This window comes from Pholcus phalangioides, unplaced genomic scaffold (genome assembly GCF_987345545.1).
Source record: "Pholcus phalangioides strain wild (caught in Gottingen) unplaced genomic scaffold, Ppha-v1.0 ptg000028l_1, whole genome shotgun sequence".
Taxonomy (NCBI): Eukaryota; Metazoa; Arthropoda; class Arachnida; order Araneae; family Pholcidae; genus Pholcus; species Pholcus phalangioides.
The window spans coordinates 3169178-3190727 of NW_028301618.1; the positions used below are offsets into that span (position 1 = coordinate 3169178).

A 21550-nucleotide genomic window follows, 5' to 3' on the forward strand; every position below is an offset into this window, starting at 1 on the left:
TCAATCTAGCAGATCTCGCAGCGAAATCGGTATCCTATCTATGTAGTCCCTTTATGTATTCATAAAGGGAGTCATAAATTATGATCGTCCTCTCCCCCTCGAAGCTAATAATAAGATTAGATATTTGCGTTGTAAAAACCGATTTCTTAATTGGCGTCAGATAGATCTTTATGATTAAATCGGGATCCGAATTGATGATACCGGGGTGGGGAAACCGGTAGTTCTATCGGAAAAACTTCGTGCGTGTTCAGCGATCGTGTTGGCCCGTTAAGATTGCGCATGGCAAATTATCGGCGTGTTTTGATGTCAGACGACAGACAGCGGAGCGAATGGAGGCTGGTGCGGTTGGAACATCGAGAAGTATTTTTGATGTTGAGTAAATTTTTATGTGCTGTGAGAGGAGGTTCGGTTTATCCTCGATAAACGGCTTATCATCCGAAAGGAAACAATAATTATAAAGATAAGTTCGCGGTATGTTATTTTATTATTAATTATGTCTCATTTTAATTCTCCCCCTGAAGTTTGTTTTCACTGTAAATAACGTCAAGATGCGTCGAAACGCGCTTCGAATTCCATCTTATAAGATATCCTCTTAATACGTTACGTTATTCGATGAAACTTCGCTTAAGAAAAGAACGTACTAAAAGGAGCCGTTCGTTAAAATCGATGTCCCGTTAACTGGAGCCGTCTTATATGCGTGGGACCTTTTTTTTCTATTGGAATTCAGTGAAAATCCTATATATAACGATACCCCCTGTATAACGATATTACTCTCTGGTTCCGAGGCATTTTCTTTGTGTTAATATATATTCCATCTATAACGATGCGTTTCTCCTGTCCTTTGAGTGCCGTTGTATAGGTGTTTCACTGTAATACACTTTTTTCTAGTGTTTGTCTTTTGAGGAACGTTCAATATATGGAATACTGTATTGCTGATGTGTATCGGGCTTTTGTTAGATAATTTTGGGTGTTGAAACTTTGATTTCACTGTGTTTTCGCACTCCTTCATTGAAATTTTCATTTAGAGGGCTCATGGGTTAATGTCCCTGTGTTGCCCATGCTGCAATCGAGATTCGAGTGATAGAATTCAGTGTTTCGTGATTGATACAAATACAAAGGCCACACCAGGAAAATTGCCCAATGAGGCGGCTGAAGAATCTGCATTTTTACGATGTGTAGTTTCGAACCCGCTGTGCAATTTCGAACCCGCTGTGCAATATACCATTACGCTACCAACTGTGCCATCAGCAGGTGTAGGTATTGGGTTATTATAAGAAATTGCTCTGAAAATGAAAGCATTGATGTTCCAGTCGCCAAATTGCAAATGTGTTGTAACCTAGTAGAGGTGCCAGCATGAAGATCGTATTAAGAGGGGAAGCCTGAAGGTGACCAGTCCTGTACAGAGGCAAATTCATGGTGGCTAAGATTCTGTAAGTGTGGTTACGGCAAACCCCATGTGATTGTGTTGGGGTTTTGTGATTGTATTTTGTCGCAAACTGAATTTTTTTTTTAACCGAGCACAACTTAGGTCTATCGCCATAGGCAATTTACTACCTAATGAGTTGTGCCGGAATTGTAAGTGTGTGTACCTAACAGTCTGAGTGCGTATCTAGTGTTGTGTATGATTTTTCAGTGCTGCCATCTATATCTCAGAAGTGAAGTGAGTGAATATTTGTAGACCTGTTGCTCTCTGTGGCGAGACTTTTTAACATGGAGATCGGCTCGCATTTGCGCCTCGAAGTTGGGAACCACAGAAAACCAACTTCAGCCGACCACCACTGTGGCGATGGTGGGGCTCGAACCCGGGTCCCCACAATGCGAGTCCGTCACTATGACCACTCGACCACCACAGCGGCTAATAAATATTGTTTGTCATGCAGGTGTTGCTTTATTTAAATCAGAGGTCCTAGAAACTAGCTTTTTGCAACGTATGGTTCGCAAACCGTAGGTGGCCCTTAAAAATGGGACAATTAGTCCACGGGTAAATTTGAAAATTTTAATCAAATGAGAGTTATTAAATTCTTAGTAATTTAAAGCAGTGAACTGAAAGTTGAAGGGGGAGGGGGTTCATCAAATTCTTTCAGGTATTTTACTGGTGTTTCAGTTCCGAATTGTTAAACATCATATTCTAGCATCTTCAAAATATGTGTGGAAAGATTAATATCTGTAAGTAATAGTACCGCCTTGATTGATTTGCTTCATCATACGAACCTTTGATGTGCCTGAAGTATCAGTAGCTTACATCGTCACAAAGGGAATACTGGGACGGGCGATCGCCACCCCTTCAGTAAAAAGTTTTGTTGGCATGGGTAGAGGCGGACATTTGACACCCCTCTCCCTCCAACATTTCGAGAAGTCTGTATCTGCTTATGTCACAAACAATGTATATATGATCCATTCCATGTCTTAAGTATTCGATAATATGTGAATATTTAGTAAATTCCAAGATCAACTTGTTGATTAAGGTATTAATATCGTAAGCCTCTCACACATTTTTTTAAATAAGCGTGATCAGATAATGTGGACCTTTCTTATTTACTTTGACTTCAGTTGGAAACTGCACATTGCTTAATTTTTTTTTATTCAGCTTTATTTCATTTTTATAGATCCCCACCATTCACCATTGTTAAGCCAAAGCATTCCGTCAGCAGCTGCAACATGTTTTTCTCACATTTTGTTTTGGCCAAGAAGGGCCCATTGGCGAGGATTTGGCTAGCTGCTCATTGGGACAAGAAGCTGACGAAGGCTCATATTCTGGAAATTAACATTGAGAGAAGCGTGGAGGGAATTCTCCAACCGAAGGTATGTGCAAATTGAATTTAGTATTCCTTTTTCAAAAACAATCTTTAACTCCTTTTGGAATAATTCAAGAAAGATCATTCTTCAATTATTTCTATTACATAGGTGCCAATGCTTCCGATTTACCCAGAAGCCTTACGATTTTTTTTTTTTGTCTTATCAAAATCTTCTGGTCGGAAACCAGATTCTTCGAATTTCTTATATTTTTATAGAAAAATCCCTAAAAACCCTCAAATTGGGATTCATTTGAATAATAAAATTCCTAAAGAAAGATACTCTTTCAGTTATTACAATTCCAGGCTGACTGTTTTCTCAGGAAAAATGTGGAAGCTTACGATTTCAAGTATGGGAAATTTGATGTTTTATTATGGCTGCCATTATAATGGCTTTATACTTGTGATGGCATGTTGATATGCTCTTAGGTTGCCAAGCAATTGATTTTTTCCAACATGAAATATGAAACAGGTTTGAGTTACTAATGAGAGAGGAAACACTTGAAAGTAACATGAATTGCTGTATATTTGAGCTTAAAAATGATGCTTTATTAATTTATAATATGGCAATACACTTGACACACACAAATGTTTGGTCACATTCTTGAGAAGTAATGTGTGTTTGTGTTTCAGTGTGATTTTTCATGGTATCTACTTTTTTTTTTTTTTTTAAAGCTGCGCGTTTATGACTTAGAAAGCATGTTGAGAAAGATTTTTCTTTGAGATCATCATTCATAGTTTGCAGAGTTTTAAATCCTAAGTATGGTTTTTTTTACTCTTTATTCAAATAGTTTTCCCATCCAATAACATTAATAGTAATTGAAGTATATATATTTGTACTTTTAGATAAAACTAGCCCTGAGAACATCGGGTCATCTCTTGCTTGGTGTTGTTCGCATATATTCTCGGAAGGCAAAGTACCTATTAGCTGAGTGTAATGAAGCCTTCGTCAAGATCAAAATGGCCTTCCGTCCTGGCATTGTTGATCTACCTGAAGGTAATCGCGAAGCTGCACTGTCGACCATCACACTTCCAGAAGTTTTTCACGATTTCGAGAATATGGATATGGTGTAAGTAGCCATCTTGTTTTCATTGGCATTTCAGTTACCTTCCAAATAGAATTGGCTAAATGTTCATTGAAGTCATGTAATAATTATAATTGCACAGTAAAAGCAAGTTATTGAATGTGATTTTTATTTGAATTGCAGTTGAATTGCTTTCAAAATGAATAGTGGTTTTCTTTTCCAGCATGGACATGAATGCCACCACATCGCTTCACCAGAGCAGGGCTGAAGACATCACCCTTAAAGAAGACTATGGACCTACAAGTTTGATGGGTGAAGATACTTTTGGTAAGTGTATTGTGAGGAATAAAAAAGTCTTCTATAAGGTTGTAGATATTAACATGCATTTAATTGTGCAAAAACATGTATTAAGAGCTATTTTTAATTTCTGTGAGTTGTGCTTTGATGAAATTTTCAGGAGATATGGGATTCGATGATCCTGATATAGCACGTGATGCCACCAACATAGATGAAGGCTTTGATCAGATGGGGCTTCGTATTGCATATGACAGTGGCCAAGAAAAATCGGTAGATGAAGGAGATGATGACACAAGGGTCGATGATGTGGATGTGCCCCTCGTCAATGGAGACATAGAAAATACTGCCGAGATGTCTGCTGATGATTTGGGTAAGTCTTAAAATTAATAATTTAATAATAGTCTTTTTAAATATTAATGAATTCTGTTTTGTGGCATATTGTTTTACAAACTTAGTGCCTCTTTTATAAGTTGATTCCACTTGTGATAATGTTGGTCGCCTGCATTATCTGCTTTTGATCATCATCATAGCATCAGACACTCTCTCTTGTTTACATTCTATTGAATATAATCTTTCCAAATGGTGCTCATGTAGCAATTTTTTTTAAATACCTTTAAAACAGTCTTTAATATACACAAAAAATTTTCTCTCCAGTTTCTTTACTCAATTAATAAGTTGATTGTCACAGAAGTTTCCCATTTTAAATATCTTGGCTTAATATTCTTTGTCTATCCCTGTTGGTACCTTCATATCAAGCACACTTTTAAAAAATGTCTTCAAAAATATATTTTTACTTGCAGAAACCACAACCTTTAACTGTGAACTGCTTCCAAACATATATATTTCCAGTTCTCTCTTTATGCATTTAAAATTTGGGACTGTCATATGTTTTCTAATATTGAAATATTAAGGTCTATGCAAAATAAGTTAACCGCTTCATTTTAAACTATAGGTCTCCCTGAGTCTCAATTTCAGAACTATAACGCCAACTCAATATTCAACCTCTCATTACTCATAGATTTATCCTACTTTTCAAAATCCTCCATGGCAGTCAACACGTTTAATATCTCATTAAAACTTCACATTTTTCTAATAGACTTGAACATCCCTCAAAAATGTAAACCTATTTTTCCATCAGACTGTTCCAAATTCAGTTTCATTCTCTGAGCACTGTAACAACCTTCCAACTTATGGAAAGTCCTATGATTTCTGATTTTATCTCTGTCACCACTCAAGGGAATTTGGGGAATTGGGGCAATTGTTTTCCCTGGCTTTTATAAGTAACTAGCTATAATACCCGGCATTGCTGGGGTTTTCTTCAATGAGGCTTTTTTGGATCATGTGATATCTCCCTCTTTATTTGAGGGACATACAAACCATGTCTAAGTTCACCAATATGGCGACTCATTAAAGAAACAAATCTAGATTTGAAGGAACATAAAAATAACTATATATTTTTTCTTTTTTTAAAGGGTGCTAGGTATTTCGATTCCCCCCCCCCCCCATTTGAACTTCAAGTTATCCATCTCTGCCTGTTTCTGCTTCAAAAAATGCTTAATTAAAGCTGTGGAATTTTTCGATGTACTTTTTACAGGACTGTAATTAATTTTAAAACATCCTAAACTATATGAATTTATGCAGTTGAATATTAAAAGACAATACGGAGACATTTTCTTGCCTGAGAAGATGTAAATAAAAAGTTGAAATCAATGTTATTGCATGAATATCTAACTCAAAGTAGGTCCGGCTAATTACTTCATATTTGATCTTCTGGGCTTCGTATCTCTAAGCGAACTCAATATCTCAAAGATTGAGAATTCAGTAGAATTTCTTAGATTACTGATGTGACAGAAAACCCCACCAAACATTTCCGCATTTCTACATTAAAATCTGCAATTTTAACACTGATTTCTATGAGGATCACTCTTTTCCTGACCCTCAAAGTGATGCTGATGATGATTATGACGTCATTCAAAAAACCTCATTATTGGGAGTATTGAAAACGTGGCAAACCATTATAAAGGCATAAATATTATATATATACTGACAGCATTGAAGAAATGACAAACCATTGTAAAGACATATACATGTCTGAAACGCATTCCTAGGGAACCACGGTAACCAAAATAAACGTTTGGAAAGTGATTGTTGAGGCCCAAAAACCATTGTTGCATGACAGTTTTTGCTCATTTGAGGCATTTGCCCTGCTCTGACAAAATTTTAAAGTAGCCTATCGTTTAAGTCAGGTCCCATTTGGTACATATGCAAAATTTTAACGATCAATCTAAAATTGTAGATTTGTATAGAGAACATACACGCAGAAAATCAATTTTATATATAGGTACCTAAATATAATGAGAAAAAATTGTTTTTTACACATGTTTAATGTGATTTTATGACTTTCTTCAGTTGCCTATGTGTCGAACCAGGATGAAAATTTTTAAAAGGTTCGCTAATGGAAGTCGGGTGTAAAAAAATTGTCCCCTTTCATGGCCTCTTGCATGAAAAGACAGAATTTCAGTTATTTTAGCTCATCACCTGGCTTCAGCGCTTGTAAGTCATGTAATTTTTATGGCTCGTTACAAATTTGTTTCATCAACAAAGCCAAAAAGCAGGCCGAGAAATGTCAAGTTCTTGATTTGTGTAATGTGTCTATTTTTTCAGCTGCACAAAGTAAATCTTTCCCTTTCAAAATCCTCTACAGATATACCCAGTTGCCCTGCCATTTACAAAGACATCCAGTCTCGTTGAGCTGTTAACACTACCTGTAAATATTCGGAACCGTTAGTGGAATAATTTGGTACTTTCTATGAAATTCATGCTCAACAGAGATTACTGACTGATATGCAAACGAAAAAGCACAGAAAGCTTTCTGCTTACTAGACATTCATTTCACAAAGAGGGCTTCGGAAATGACACTCCCTCATGGATTGTTCTTGATCTAAAACTTGAGGCATTTTCCCTTCATGTTTATGTGTTACTTATCATTGTGTGGTGTTAATTTTGAAAATGTAATTTTAAAATTGGATGAATCAATCTTTCTAAATCAACCTGCATTATATGAAATTATAAGCTAGGTTCTCGTTTGGTTTTGTTAAATCATGGTTTTGAAACCCATCAAATGTAAACAATTGTCAGCGAGTGTTGTCTATCTTCAGAAGATGGTTATCTATTGGGAATGGTGGTCTTTGCTTTTCTTGTGTATGGGTGTGGGGAGACAAAATCTTACCAATGAAGTTTTTAAATTCATTGAATTTCATTAAAATAAGTTGCATTCTTGTTTTTCAGCTGCTGCAGAAGGTGTCTACGAGTCTGGTTTGTTTACAGATGCGCCTATAGCTCCACTGCCTCTGGATGGACCCAATGATGCTTCTAAAATCGTTGAAGCTGATGTTTTGGCTGATCCTCCCCCAGGAGACATGTCTGATGAAGATACTTATTGTAACTATAGCTTCATATTATTTTATTAATGATTATAAATGTGTAGACTGTAAATGAAAAAAAAATTATGTAAGTTATCTTTCTTGCTGTACCAAAGACATATTCAGAGAAAGTTTGCTATAACAAATCCTCTCTCTCTCTCTCTCTCTCTCTCTCTGTAGGGCTGGTCTGATTAATCGTGTCAGTTAGTTGATCAATTGTTGATTGCATTTGAAAATTTTAAATTAACTCGATCAATCTGATTAAAATTCAATTAAAATTTTTATTAAAAGCTTGTAAATTAGTTTGATTTTTATTTCACAAAACCGATTAGGCGTTTTACAAATTATGTTCCTATACTATTTTTAATATGTGGCCATATTTAAAAATATTTGAATCAATATTTTGATCAAATGTTCTGGCATGGGGATATAAAAGTCAATTTGTGATGAAAACTGATGATTTCAGTTTCAAGATGAGTTTGATGGGAAAGTTAAAAGACAAGATTAAAATTTATTGTCTATACTGTGAACCAGTGTTATCTGGAAACATAATTTCACAGAGTAATTTCACACCTTTTCAAAATTTTAAGAGGTATTTTTTTTATTATCAGCGAGAAATAACTCTACTAAAAAAATTACTTAAAATTTGAATTAGCATTTTGTTATGCAACAAAATTTGGAGGAGTAAAATTTAATTTTTTTGTGTGAATCATGCATCTAGATGCATATTGGCAAACACTGCTGTGAATAGCAGTTTTTGTATATAGGAAGCACCAACTCCTCTCCTCACAAGTACCATTTGGGAGGAGTTTCTGGGGAAACAAGCAAAATTATGATAGAAAATAGTTTTGAAATCAGTGACACCTAAAGTAAGTGATTTAAAAAACATGACAGAGGGTCCAAATGAAAAAAATTCTAGGTTATAATATATTTAGCAGATTAAATTGCTTCAAGTAGACAGTTCAAATTTCTTAATCTTTCCTATATAGCTGAGGAATAGGTGCATGAAATGAACAAAATATATTTTTGTAGCATGAAATAACAATGCATAATCACGAAAGAATTGATTAATTGATTAAAATTTTGTGATTAACCAGTTGAAATTTTTAATCAATTCCCAACCCTACAAATCTGTAATTTATGCTGTTATAACGATTTGATTTAGCCATGAAAGTAGGAAATTTTTAGAGTCGTTTTTAAATTTAATGCATGTTTCTCAAGTATCATGTTTTTGAGTTTAGGCTTGTAACACCAATCTTATTTGGATTACAACTAAATAAAAGTGATATAGAATTTGAATTTGTGTCCACATTGAAGAAAATAACAGTTCTATATCTCTTTTAAAAGGAAAGTGAATATAAGAATAGCTTTCTTTGTCAATTAAATTTGATTTTATTTTTGCTTTGAACTTATTTCTAACAATGTAACTCGTTTTAATACTCGTTGTAAGGGGGTTTTAAAAATCCTCGCTAAAAAACCTTCAATGACTCAACTGAAACCTTGCGAGAATGTTTTGAGAATATTGTCTAATCAAAAAATGTCATTATAAGATGATTTTGCCAAAAATTGTTTTGTTTTAAATGTTTCAGACAATGGAAAATTTATTATATATCATTGTATAAAGAAATTGTACTTTTTTTTCATAATTAAAAAAATATATATTAATCAATTTTTCACTAAATTTTGCATCTAGGAGAATATTCTTGCCTCATATCTCTAATCCTAATGTGTGTTTACACATTTCCTTCTTTCACTGCATTATTCATAAATCTTTCACCCAGTATTTTTGAGAAGTGACCAGTTTCCATGAGCTTGTCACTGTTCCATTATATTAATTTTTTCAAGGTCAAATGTATATGTTTAAAATATATGTTGATTCTTGTTAGGTTGCCCACCGTCGATGGGTTTGCCATCAGGACCATCAAGTCCAGAATCGATTGTAGATCATGAGCAGCAGGACCACCTCATAATTAACAAAAATGATGATTTGGGTGGGCCAGAAGCCATAGTTCTTGACATGCAAGGTGGACCCTTGCCAGAAATTGAAGATGAACCAAGAAGCAGTCGACGAGCACCTGTGATGCCAAATGAGAGCGAAGCTTTTACTTTGGCTCCTTTGGATACCACCATTATACACAGAGGTAAGTTTCTGTTAACATATCTGATTTGTTTTCAGTTTCCTGATTTCATTCAATTGAGCATCAGAGGAAATTTGTTGGACTTGAAGCATTTCTTTAAGAATTTGGAAGTTTGTGTCTGAGTTAGCCAAACATAACACATCTATAATTGATGTTCAAAATTATCTTTTTCCTTTATTTTTTGTTCTTGATTCAGGTGTCGAGAGAACCAAGAGTAAACGCAAGAGGAAATTGATTGTTGATGAGGTGAAGAATATCTCTGGCGAAGAGATGAAATCACAACTGTCTGACACTCGTGACATCATCAGTACTTTGGACCTTGCACCACCGACTAAGCGTCTCATGCACTGGAAAGAGTCAGGAGGTGTAGAGAAATTATTTGCTTTGCCTGGCAGACCAATGCCCTCAAAGGGTCTTTCTCAGGTGAAATAAAAATGTATTTTTATCACAAACAGCCGTTATTCTCTAAGCAGATGGAAATTCAAATTTTACATATATATATTAGTGCGAATAAAATTCCTATTCATCTGCAGCTTTATTTGCGACACCTAACCACTCGCTCAGTCGAAGATGAAGCATTTGAAACTGACAGTGAATATCCTGTTCTGGAAGACATTGATGGCAAGGAAGAAGAAGAAAATGGTAAATTATGGATCCAAATTTTAATAAAATATTTCACATTTAAATGCATTTCTGGAATAGCAGAAATTCCCTGGACAGATCATGCTGATCCCTTGGGAATATGTGAAGATGACATTATTAAAAAAAAAAGCATGGGTAGAAGCTTGATTCCCCTCTCACTCATATAGTTAAAAAACAAGAGATTTTAATATCACAATTCAATTTCATGTATAATCTTAAGTAGTAGTAGCCATATGACTATTTTATAACACTATTTTATCATAGGGTTCAAACCATCATGAAGATTGAGTAATGAGACTTTTATATAGCCTTTTTATAGCAATGTTACTAATTTAAGCTAGAAGATATGTCCCGCTTACCATAAGCACTAATGTGCAAGTTTTGCCTGAAACGCGAATGTGTATCCTTATTGAAACATGTTACAAAACATTTTCGAAGAATATCTTCCATAGAGTAAACATAGGTAGAGTAAACATTCAAACGTCATTTCCCATATTCTTTTTTTTCCCAAGGACATTGCACATTCATGCTGCTGACATGAGGGGGGGGGGGGGGCAATATTTTCTCCAAATTTGGACTTGGAGGAAATAAAGCAGAAATGTGAGGATATTACTGATAACATAAAGATAGAGCTATAAACATGTTTCCTGGCTATAGAGCTGTGGTCTAGGAAAAATGAGATGACATCTGATGTCCGGGGACAACTTAGTAGTTCCTGAACACCTGAGATCACTTAGTTTGCCACTGAAGATGTTGACTTTCAGTATAGATGAAATGCTTGGTTCAGTTTCACTTAGGCAACTGCTGTTTTGAGCAGGAACGTTTTCTAATGACAAAACCGGCCAAGAACGCCTGCATTTCTTCATTATGCTGGGATTGTTAATTATGCTGATGTGCAGACTGTTCATAACACCTGGAAAATAGAGATAATGTGTAGAGGAAATTTTTTTTTTTTATGTTACTAGTTCCAGAAACTTCAAGTTTTGACAAAGTTGAATAAATTGGTAAGTTGACCCATGAGAAGAGGGTGGTTCAAGTTCCATAAGGTTCATTTATCTGAAAGTGTTTGTGTTAATCGTGTATTTAGCAGAAAAAAATATTAAAATTACATTAATCTGATTAAACAGCTTGTAACTCTCTAATGGAATCTTATACGTTGTAACATCTGTGCAGAAAAAATAAGAAGTTTTAAAAATCCTGTTTTTGATCTGAATTGGTTGGTTTCGAAGTGACCTGGTTGTTCTGAATTTTGCTTGTATTACTTTATTGTGCAAATTCATCCGGATTTAAAAGAATTTTTTTTGTGTGTTTCGTAAGTAGAAAATATTTTAGTATTTTTAATATCATTAATCATGGGATATTGAATATTATTGTGTAATATTATTGAGTATTGTTGTTTTTGTACACTTTCTCTCTCAATGTTGCAGAGGAGATTGTCCCATTCGTGTTACTGTTTATGACCCATGGAAGGATTATATCCCTTTGGGTCAAATAGTGTTTGTTTCGTAGTTTTCTTTTTGTCTTTCTGTCTTGTATGTTTTTGATTTTGTCTTGTCTAAATAAATAAATAAATGGGGTTTTTCTGAGGTAGATCTATTTATGATTTGAAAGGTTTAGCTGAATAACTGCTTATGTTACATTTTTATGAAATTGGTTTTTGGACTAAATAACATTCCACATATAGCTTCTGTTATATGTTCCTTAAGTCAGTTACTGCACAACTGGTCGCGAGGATCTGGATTCAAACCCCACCATTGCCACAGTGTGGTGGTTGGCTGAAGTTGGTTTTCTGTTTTTCTCAACTTTGAGGCGCGAATAGGTTAATAGGTGCTAATCTCTCTGTTAAAAAGTCGTGCCACAGAGAGCAACAGACCTACAATGGTAAAATCTTCAATCATTACACTTCACTCATAGTTAGAAAAATTGATGGCAGACGGCGGCACTACACATAACAAGCATTACACAGAAACAAACTTTACATTATATTCACAACACGGACACACGTATTCAACATGTACCAATTCATTAGAAGTTCCGCAGGGGAACATGGACGAGGTACATGTGTGGTTTAGTAGTAGAAGCCAACATATGTCATTGCTATGCCACTTTACGCAGATGCAATCTTGAGTAATATAATTGGACCAACAGTTTATATCACCATTGAGTTCATTGTTTTTTTCAGTTACCTTCCCAGATGGAATAACACTCTGTTACTTTCAGGTAAAAAATATTTCCCTAATTCAGTGATAACTTTCATTGTCTCCTGTAAAGTTTGAAGAAAAAAAAAAACCTGCAGACCATTGGTTGGCCAAATCCTTCATTTAATTTTTACAGAAACATTGTGTTCCAAATATATCCTTTGGATTAGTGGAGAGCGCATTTCAATCCAAGTGCTGGTGAAGTAGCAGACAAAATTGAAAGATAATTATTGGGTGATTAAAAAAAGCAGGAACACTATATAAAACTTTCAGTTCTATGTCTTATGTTTAGATTCAAAATAATGAATATTCTATCATCTTAGTTGAACTATGTTAATATGTTCAAAACATAGTAAAAATAGTCGTTCACAACAGTAAATCATCAGAAAAGTTAATTTGTAATTGATAACACAAGGGTGCCACAAAGCAGAATATGCCAAAATCTGTGACATACATTGCAGAACAATTTGAAAGAACTTTAAGAAAAGTGTAGAAAACACTATTGTGGGAATTTTTACCACACAACATTTCCAGTCAGTCAGCCAAGAGCTTGTTGCAGAACAATGCAAAACATTCTGCTTTGGGGGCAAGGGTGTCAAGATTTTCATTAAAACTAAAGGAAAAATTTCCTGTGATGATTAAATGGTTGTACAAAATTCTTCCTGCAACCGTTCAACTTTTTTTTCTGCATTATTCCTCATGAAAAATACATCTGAAAATAACAAAATTTTGAGTACTTAATATTGATAGAATTATTCATTGTTTTCCCCTCTAGTTTCAGCTCAGTCAAAAAGGCAGCACCTAGATGAAATGGAACAAGACTCTCCACCAAAAAGATTATGCCTGGAGGAATCTGGTGAATCAGCAGAACAATCGACAATTGCAGAGGCTGTTAAGGAACCAGTTGTCCAACTTTCTGCTGAACCTGAACAAGTGACAGATGGTGAACATATGAAAACAACCATGCTCGCAGATGAGGTGCCTGAACCAATTCCAGAATCTGTATGTTATGATTTTTTAAAAAAATTTTTCAAAGACTTTTACTTGACATTTTTAGTTGTATGAAAGTAAATTATCTTAATATTAATCGGAAAAGGTTTTGGGAAAGTCTAATGGCTGAAAAAATTATGAATTCAGTTAACTTTTAGAATGACCAAAAAATTATATAGGTTCCAGTCTTATTTTCCCTCAGTGAGTAAAATGGCTGCAATTAAAACCAAAATTGAACAAACAGTATTAAAAACTTTTCACTAGCTTAATACCTTAAATATTAACAGAATGTGTATAACAAATTTTTTGTAAATCGAGGAAAAGGATGAATAGTAATCACAGTTTAGTTTTTATGTGCAAAAACATATTATTACTAGCTATAATACCTGGTTTTCTTCAATGAGGATTTTTTCATCAAGTTATATCTCCCTCTTTCTTTGAGGGGCATGCAAACCGTGTCTAAGTTAACTAATATGGCGACTTCCTGCGCGACTCATGAAAGAAACAATTCTAGATTTAAAGAAACTATTTTTTTTTTCATTTTTTAAGGGATGCTAGGAACTTTGATTTCCCCCCCCCCCCCCCCGAACTTGTGCAAGTTCTTCGATGTACTTTACAGGCCCATAATTAATTTTAAAACATCCTAGATTACATGAATTTATGCAGTTGAATACCAAAAGACAATACGGAGACATTAATTTGCATGCTTGAGAAGATATAAATAAAAAGTTGAAATCAATGTTATTGCATGAATATCCAACTCAAAAGTATAGGTCCAGCTAATTACTTCATATTTAATCTCCTTTGCTTCGTATATCTCTAAGCAAACTCAATATTTAAAAAATCGAGAATTCAATACAATTTTTTAAATTATTGATGTGACAGAAAACCCCACCAAATTTCCGCACTTCTACAGTAAAATCGGCAATTTTAACACTGATTTCTATGGGAATCATCCTTTGCCTGACCCTCCAACTGATGGTGATGATGATTATGGCATCTATTCAAAAAGTCTCATTACTGGGAGGATTGAAAAAGTGGCAAACCATTATAAAGGCATAAACTATTATACATATACATATACTGGCAGCATTAAAGAAGTAACAAACCGTTGTAAAGGCATATACACGTCTGAAATGCATTGCTAGGTAACCAAAGTAAACGTTCGGAAAGTGATTGAGGCCCAAAAACCATTGTTGCCCGACAGTTTTTTGCCCATTTGGGGCACTTGCCCTGCTCTGACGAAATTTTAAAGTAGCCTATCGTTCAAGTCGGTTCCCATTTGGTATATATATGCAAAATTTGGTGGCGATCCATCTAAAATTGTAGATTTGTATGGAGAACACACACACACACAGAGACAGAAAATCAATTTAATATATATAGATTTAAAGGTTTGCTGTAAAAAAAAGGTTGTCAAATCATTTGGTGGGGGGGGGGGGGCTCCCAGCTTTTGAAAATACGCTAAAAGTGTGGTATATTTATAATTATAAATACATTCAGTACATGTTCTTTGCCCTGCCCCCCCCCCCCTGGAAAAAGAGTTGAAATGACAGCCCTGTGTCAAATCTAATTTACATTCTTGTGATCTCTGTAGTTTTTCCTGTATATATCAACTAAAAGCTGATATATATATATATATAACAATTAGTATTATAGCTTCACCTGTAGGATATTTAAATTTCTTCTCCTGTCATCTCTGCTGAGTTTGCATAATGTTTTAAGTAATTTCTGTTAAATAATTTGAAAATGTTTCCAGAAATTTCTTTTATCAATGTGAAACAGTCATAGTTAATGCACTGATAAGAGCCTTTTGTACATTTTGATTTTTTTTTCCCCTTATATAAGGCTAAACTGGCAATTGTGGAGCCATCAAAAGATTCGCCACAACCTGTCGAAAACCCCAAGGAGTCAGAATTTCAAGATCAGACGGCTCTACCCATTAATGAATCTATCGTAGAACCACAAAATGAGACAGTTCCTGAACAAGATTTAGAGCACACTGATCAAAACGACAAAGCTCCCACGTCTGTCATGGATGCTCTCTTCAATGAGCTCGCTGCAGATAAAAAAGATGGTACGGTACCATCATCCTCGGAACAAGAAGAGGAGGAACCCGCTGATCAGGATGAGCATCAGAAGATTGTTGAAAACAATATTTTTGCTTTGGAAGATGACGATGATTACCATAATCCTGGCAGTGTCGGTGCGGTAAGTTTTTTAAAAAATCTATTCATGCCTGGAAATGTGTTTCAAGTATAAATCATTATTTAAAAAAAAACTTTTTTGTTTTTATCATTAATTTTGGTACCAGTTATATTGCCTCTCTGCAGAGAGCAGGCAAAGCTACAAAATGATACTTAACTTGAAAATTCAAGCATTTACCATCTATACTTCAAAATATGGAAGACAGATGGCTGCACTAGCAACAATACTGAACAAGCACGATGTAGAAGAAGTATATTGTATATATATATTTTTTTTGTTCCAGCATCTTGAAGAGCAACTGTCTGATGAGACATATGAGCAATTCGAAGAGCGAGTTCATAGCAAACGTGCTGCACACATGCTGCGTATCATGAAAGCCAATTTGGAAGCTGGTAACAAGATACCCTTTTCGGCTCTCACAAAGGGCAATAAACGGAAACAGGTAAAAATTTTCTCATTTTCAGTATATCATTTACTTATTACAGATATTTAAAATTTGTTATTCCTTACTAAGGAATCGAGTTTCTACTAGAATGAAAACCTGTGCACAAACTATTAAGGGGAATGTAGATAGTATTTACTTGGCTCGTAATTAAAAGTTGACTTGTGACTTTAAGCTCATGACTTCCTTTGAAGAACTAGAAAAAGAAGTGGGTATTATCAGTAGTGTCAACAGATGGAAGCAGTTTAGGATAGTGATGTCTGTTTAGAGGTTCCATTCGGCCCACCAGAGATTTTAAAAGTAATAGTGTAGAAATTTTCAGTTTCAGTGTTTTAAAAAAAAATTCATTTATTTCGGCGGGGAGTGTTCCTTTTTTTGCACATGGAAAATATACTGTTGAGAATTTTTAAATAGAAACTGATTTTTACATGCAGAATGCTTTGTAAGTCCTAATTCAATCTTTATCTCACCAACCAATCATCATGGAGGTATAATTCTAATTAAAAAAATGCTAAAAATATGTTCAGAAATCACTCTGTACCAGTTTTGAAAGTGAAATACGGTGTGTCACAAAATAAATAAATTTTTTACATTTATACCCCATCTTAAAAAAACCCAATTAAAAATTTTTTGCCCTGTCTTGCCCGAGAACAACAAAAAAGTTTCACTTTACCAAGTGCAATAATATTCAGTGAGATATTTGAATTCAAAATCAGAAGAAAGTTTGGAAAAAACAGCATAAAAAGGTAATGGACAATGCTTGTTTCCCTCATTTATGCTGTTCTTTCACAACTTTTCTCATTTTTGAATTCAAATATCTAAGCAAATATTTCACTTGGAATGGACATGGAATTTTTTTTTTTTGTTGGCCTCAGGAGAGACATGGCAACAAATTTCCAATTGGATTTTAAGACAGGGTGTCCACGTAAAAATTTAGATTTTATTTTGTGACAATATTTTCACTTTCAAAACTGGTGCAGGGTAGTTTCTGAAAAAATTTTGAACAGTATTCAAATTGGCTCTAGTTTTAGGTATGTATGGTTGCAATCTGACAAAACCAATGCCAGATTCAGAATCAGTGCCCCAAAATAACTCCAAAATCACAGAATTATCTTTGCCAATGATTTACTCTATTTATTTATAATGCCAAGTTTCAATGTGATTTTTACTCCCTTTATCTATTACCACCGAAATTTTATTTTCCCCTTTCTCAAAATATAGAGCCGATCTGACAAAACCAATGCCAGATTCGGAATCAACATCCCCATTATATTCTAAATTCATAAAAATTTTCGTAAGAACATGAATTGTTTTTTTTTTAGTAGCGTTGTTATTAAATCTTGATTGCTTTATAATTTAAATCATGATATTTTTACCCTTCTATTTTACTAGTTAATTTTTACCAGAGTTTGAACTTTTTCACTTAAAAATGTTCTATTAACTGTATTTTCTACCAAACTTAGCCTTATTTATACAAATTAGATATTTAGAACAACAACTGATGAGATCCGGAAACCAAAGCATGTATTCAAAACATATTTGTGTGTCAAAAATTTTTATTTTTCTGGTCAATGCTAATCTAGCCTGTCCAGTGATGTGGTGTTTTGGGCATGCTTCCTACAAGTGTAAAATGGGAAAACAAATGTCACTGCATGTCTATGAGGAGAATTCTATACTATTTAGATAGGGTATGTGCCAGAGTAGTGAGTCTGCTGTGTGTGTGGTAGTTAATGAATCATATAAATCTTTTGTTTTTAAGAGGTCATCTTATGAAACTGCAAATTTCCTTTAAAAGCTCTGAACTAAATATGTTTATGCACAGGTGGCCCAGAAATTTTACACTTGTCTGGTTCTGAAGAAACAACATGCTATTGAATTGGAACAAAGCGGTGCCTATGAAGAAGTTTACATTACTCGAGGACCACAACTTGAAGCCTTTTTGCAATAGACTGGAGAAGAGAACAGCGTTGTTTCTTTTCTGATTTATCAAACATTGTTTTATTTGTTCTCGCATCAATGATTTGCAGTTATGAGATGCCGTGATATATTACTTTTGTGCAATTTTATTACGTTATTATTTAAACTGGAATGAAAATTCTGTGCATATTTTAATTTTTATTATCACTCGAATACTCAAAAGTTTCAATTTTTTATTCCGATGATAAGCAGAAAAGTATTCGACCAAAGATGTTTTAGTGTTTTCTGTTATACTAGATGGAAGATTCTATATAATGTTGCAGATTTTTATGAGCTTATTACGCTTCTCTATCACAAAACAAAAATTAAGTCGTATTATTGTGTTATATATATATAAATGAATATCAAGGTCTTTTTATTGACTGACCAAATACCAGTGTAAATTTATATTTTTTTGTTTTATTATCATTCAATGTAGTCATCATATTAGTGAGAAGTATTTGCATTTCTGTGTCGTAAACTGTGTTTTAAATGTCTGGAGCGAGTAGCCAAGATGGTATTCCCACCGTAATATCCCCTATGCCCAAATGACCCAGGAATGCTGATATTTTTATTCTATTTATGGCATCTTCCTTTTCAAATCGCAGCTGTATTGAAGGAAAAAATGTTGTGAATTGTCTCTTGCTTTTCAAATGTGTTTTTAACCAACACTGTCGTGACCAGAAAACACTCTAGTCAATATTAAAGGTCTTTCTAAAGAAATTATTGCTATTGGGGGGAATCAACAATTACCAGAAACTTTTATGAAAATAGTAATTAAATTCTGGCACTCTTTGATGAATATAATTTAATCACCCCTAAGAGAAATGTGTTGTTTAGGTGTCATGAGTCAAATTTATGCTGGCATTTCGTTTTGTTGTGTCCTAATTGTTGTATCCTTAATGTTGTCAAAAGTACATTAGTTATAATTTTGAGATGTTATATATTATGTTACTCGAGCTACTATCCATGTAAAATTTCTACAGACATATTATCAGTTATTGAATAAACTATTCCCCCTAGCTGGCATGCCATAAAATTTGGGAGGATGCAGTATATTTAAAATTTTGGAGCTAGGTCTTCAGCATACTGGGGAACGTTGAGGTATTTATGAGTATAAAAACAAATTCATTCATGACTGGTGAACATTATGTTAAGTAATTGAAGATAAAAATATTGAATTTATTTTTTTTAATAAATTCCAAAATCTGTCAAGAATGAACGCTAATTTAATTATTTGCAGTATACTGCCTATCTGTAGACTCTTGGTATTGTAGGCCTAATGAACAGGCTATTTCAGGCATGGCTGTGTTACAGCATGGGGGGCCTCCTAATAGGGAGTCATGAAAATGAGATTTTGTACTATAGTAAGCATGTGTGTGTGTGAACAGGCAAGACTTCTAGCCAGGTAAAGGTGCTAGAACATCACTTTGCCTGAGAACCCATGTTGAGACGACCCTGATTTTTAGATCATGTGAGAATGGAAATCAATGGCTGCATTGAAAATTGAACGGAAAGAAACCAGCATGGAAATTTCATCTTTTATCAAGATGATCTCTACAAATGAGTGAAACTGAAATAAATGCATTTTTTTACAATAAAAAAAATTCATCTATTTGCAAATGCATATGCAGGTATTTTCAACTTATTTTTTTGTGGCGGGGGGGGGGGGGGACACAGTATGTATGATGATGTCCTATAGTCATTAAGTCAAATTCACAGTTACTAATCGAAATTTCATTAATTTTCTTGCATATAATTTGATCCTGTGGTTTAGATACAAATTTTGTTGCAATGGACAACAAAAGTTACCCAGATCTCCACACACTTTCTCTGATGATTTTCATATTTATCCTGCCAGGAAATTGTTTTCTCTAACCAGGACCCTAGTGTGCCATTTTGGGGCACGGGGCAGACTTTTCCTTGGAGCCCTTCTCATAGCTGCCAAGTCTCCCGAATTTTAGCTTCATCTCTTGACCTCTTGAAAAGTTTTTAAATTTTCCGAATTTTTATATATAAAGATTAAAAAATCCCCAATTGTCCTTAAAAGTTCCCTACTTCATTTAAAAAGAATCCCCACTTCTGAAAACAATTTCTAGTTTTTTGTGGGGCAAAAAGTCTTTTGCCTCTGTTTTCTTCCCCGTTTGAAATGACGTCACACGTCGTAAATGGGTGAATAGTGGGAAATTCCTTTTTTAAGGAAGTTTTACAAACCCTCTGATGGTAACAAGAAAAGTTGTTTGTCTTATCGTGCAGGGAAATAGCTTAACAGCCAATAGTCCTGGATAATAATTGAAGATTATAGTGACGTGCAAGTGGTCAAAACTTCCTCTTTTGTTGAAGTTACGTGGACAAAACATGAATACTGATAAGCAAAAAAATATTTAATCAATTTTAAAGGTACTTATTCCGATGAATTTCCTTTCATCAAACGTTCCAGAAAAAGACAGACTTTTTCTTTTGAGTACAAGTTGTGTTAAGGACATAAACATCGGCATGGTGGAAAGGCAGACACCACCCATGTAAAATCAAAAAAACATCAAGCAAGTGTCACAAAAAGTGTGTGCTTGAAAAATTGATGCTTTTTTCCCCTTCATCTTCCGATGATTTTGGAGTCATTCACGCAGAATGTTTGTTAACATCATTTCTGATTGAATACAATATATATATTTTAGATCACTATTGAAGTTTTGGCCTCCAATTTCACTTGTTTTTTGATTAGGGATTTTATTCCCTACGTTTTAACTTCTATGTGAGGAAAATCTCTATTTTATTCGGAAAAATTCCTTTTGTATTTATTAGGGAGTGGTTTTAGTATAAAATACGGGTCCGCATGAAAATCTTTTAGGTTCCCCCTATTCTGCTTGGGGCAGTGCCCTGGTTGTTATAGCCCTGTCTCTAACCTACAAAGTTGTGAATTACAGCTGCAATATAACCTCTTCATTTGATGTAAAAAACAATTCCAAGCCAAACTTTCAAGTTTAGAAACGGAAAAAGTCACATGGGGCCAAATTTATAGAAATTTAGTGGATGAAAGATTGGTGTAAAGCCTAATTTATGCAATTGGGCCATTGCAGTGATGAATATGTAAAATGGAACATTGTTGAAGTAAAATAGGGCTTTATTTAGATTTATTATTTGATGTAGTTCGAAAGAAAATTCACATTCCCCACAGAGGAATGTGAATTTTCTTTCGAACTACATCTCGATCTCCACTTGGTTATCCAGGCTTTCGTACTTCGTATGAACAGCAGATAGTGACGTAGTTTTTCTCTATATGTCGCCATCTGGCGGCTAACGTAAGAGCTATTAGCGGAGCTAGGAGGCTGTCCATGCACAGTCCCGTTCAGCATTCATACATATGCTCTAAGGAAAGAAAATGTCTGTCCTCTGTAGTTCAATGGTTAGAACACTCGCCCGGACAGTGAGATTGGTGGTTC

At 34.5% G+C, this 21550-nt stretch overlaps 1 protein-coding gene across 1 annotated transcript; it reads left to right on the forward strand.

Moving 5' to 3' along the window:
• Nucleotides 1–193: 193 nt before the first annotated feature.
• On the forward strand, nt 194–19732 carry LOC149067769 (double-strand-break repair protein rad21 homolog). The gene is made up of 13 exons (XM_089252340.1): nt 194–471; nt 2607–2802; nt 3639–3862; nt 4041–4144; nt 4275–4484; nt 7403–7555; nt 9423–9677; nt 9871–10097; nt 10208–10316; nt 13290–13516; nt 15353–15715; nt 15996–16154; nt 17977–19732. The coding sequence occupies exons 2-13, from the start codon at nt 2659–2661 to the stop codon at nt 18100–18102; spliced, it is 2301 nt and encodes a 766-aa protein (XP_089108466.1). The 5' UTR covers nt 194–471; nt 2607–2658; the 3' UTR covers nt 18103–19732.
• The last annotated feature ends 1818 nt before the right edge of the window (nt 19733–21550 follow it).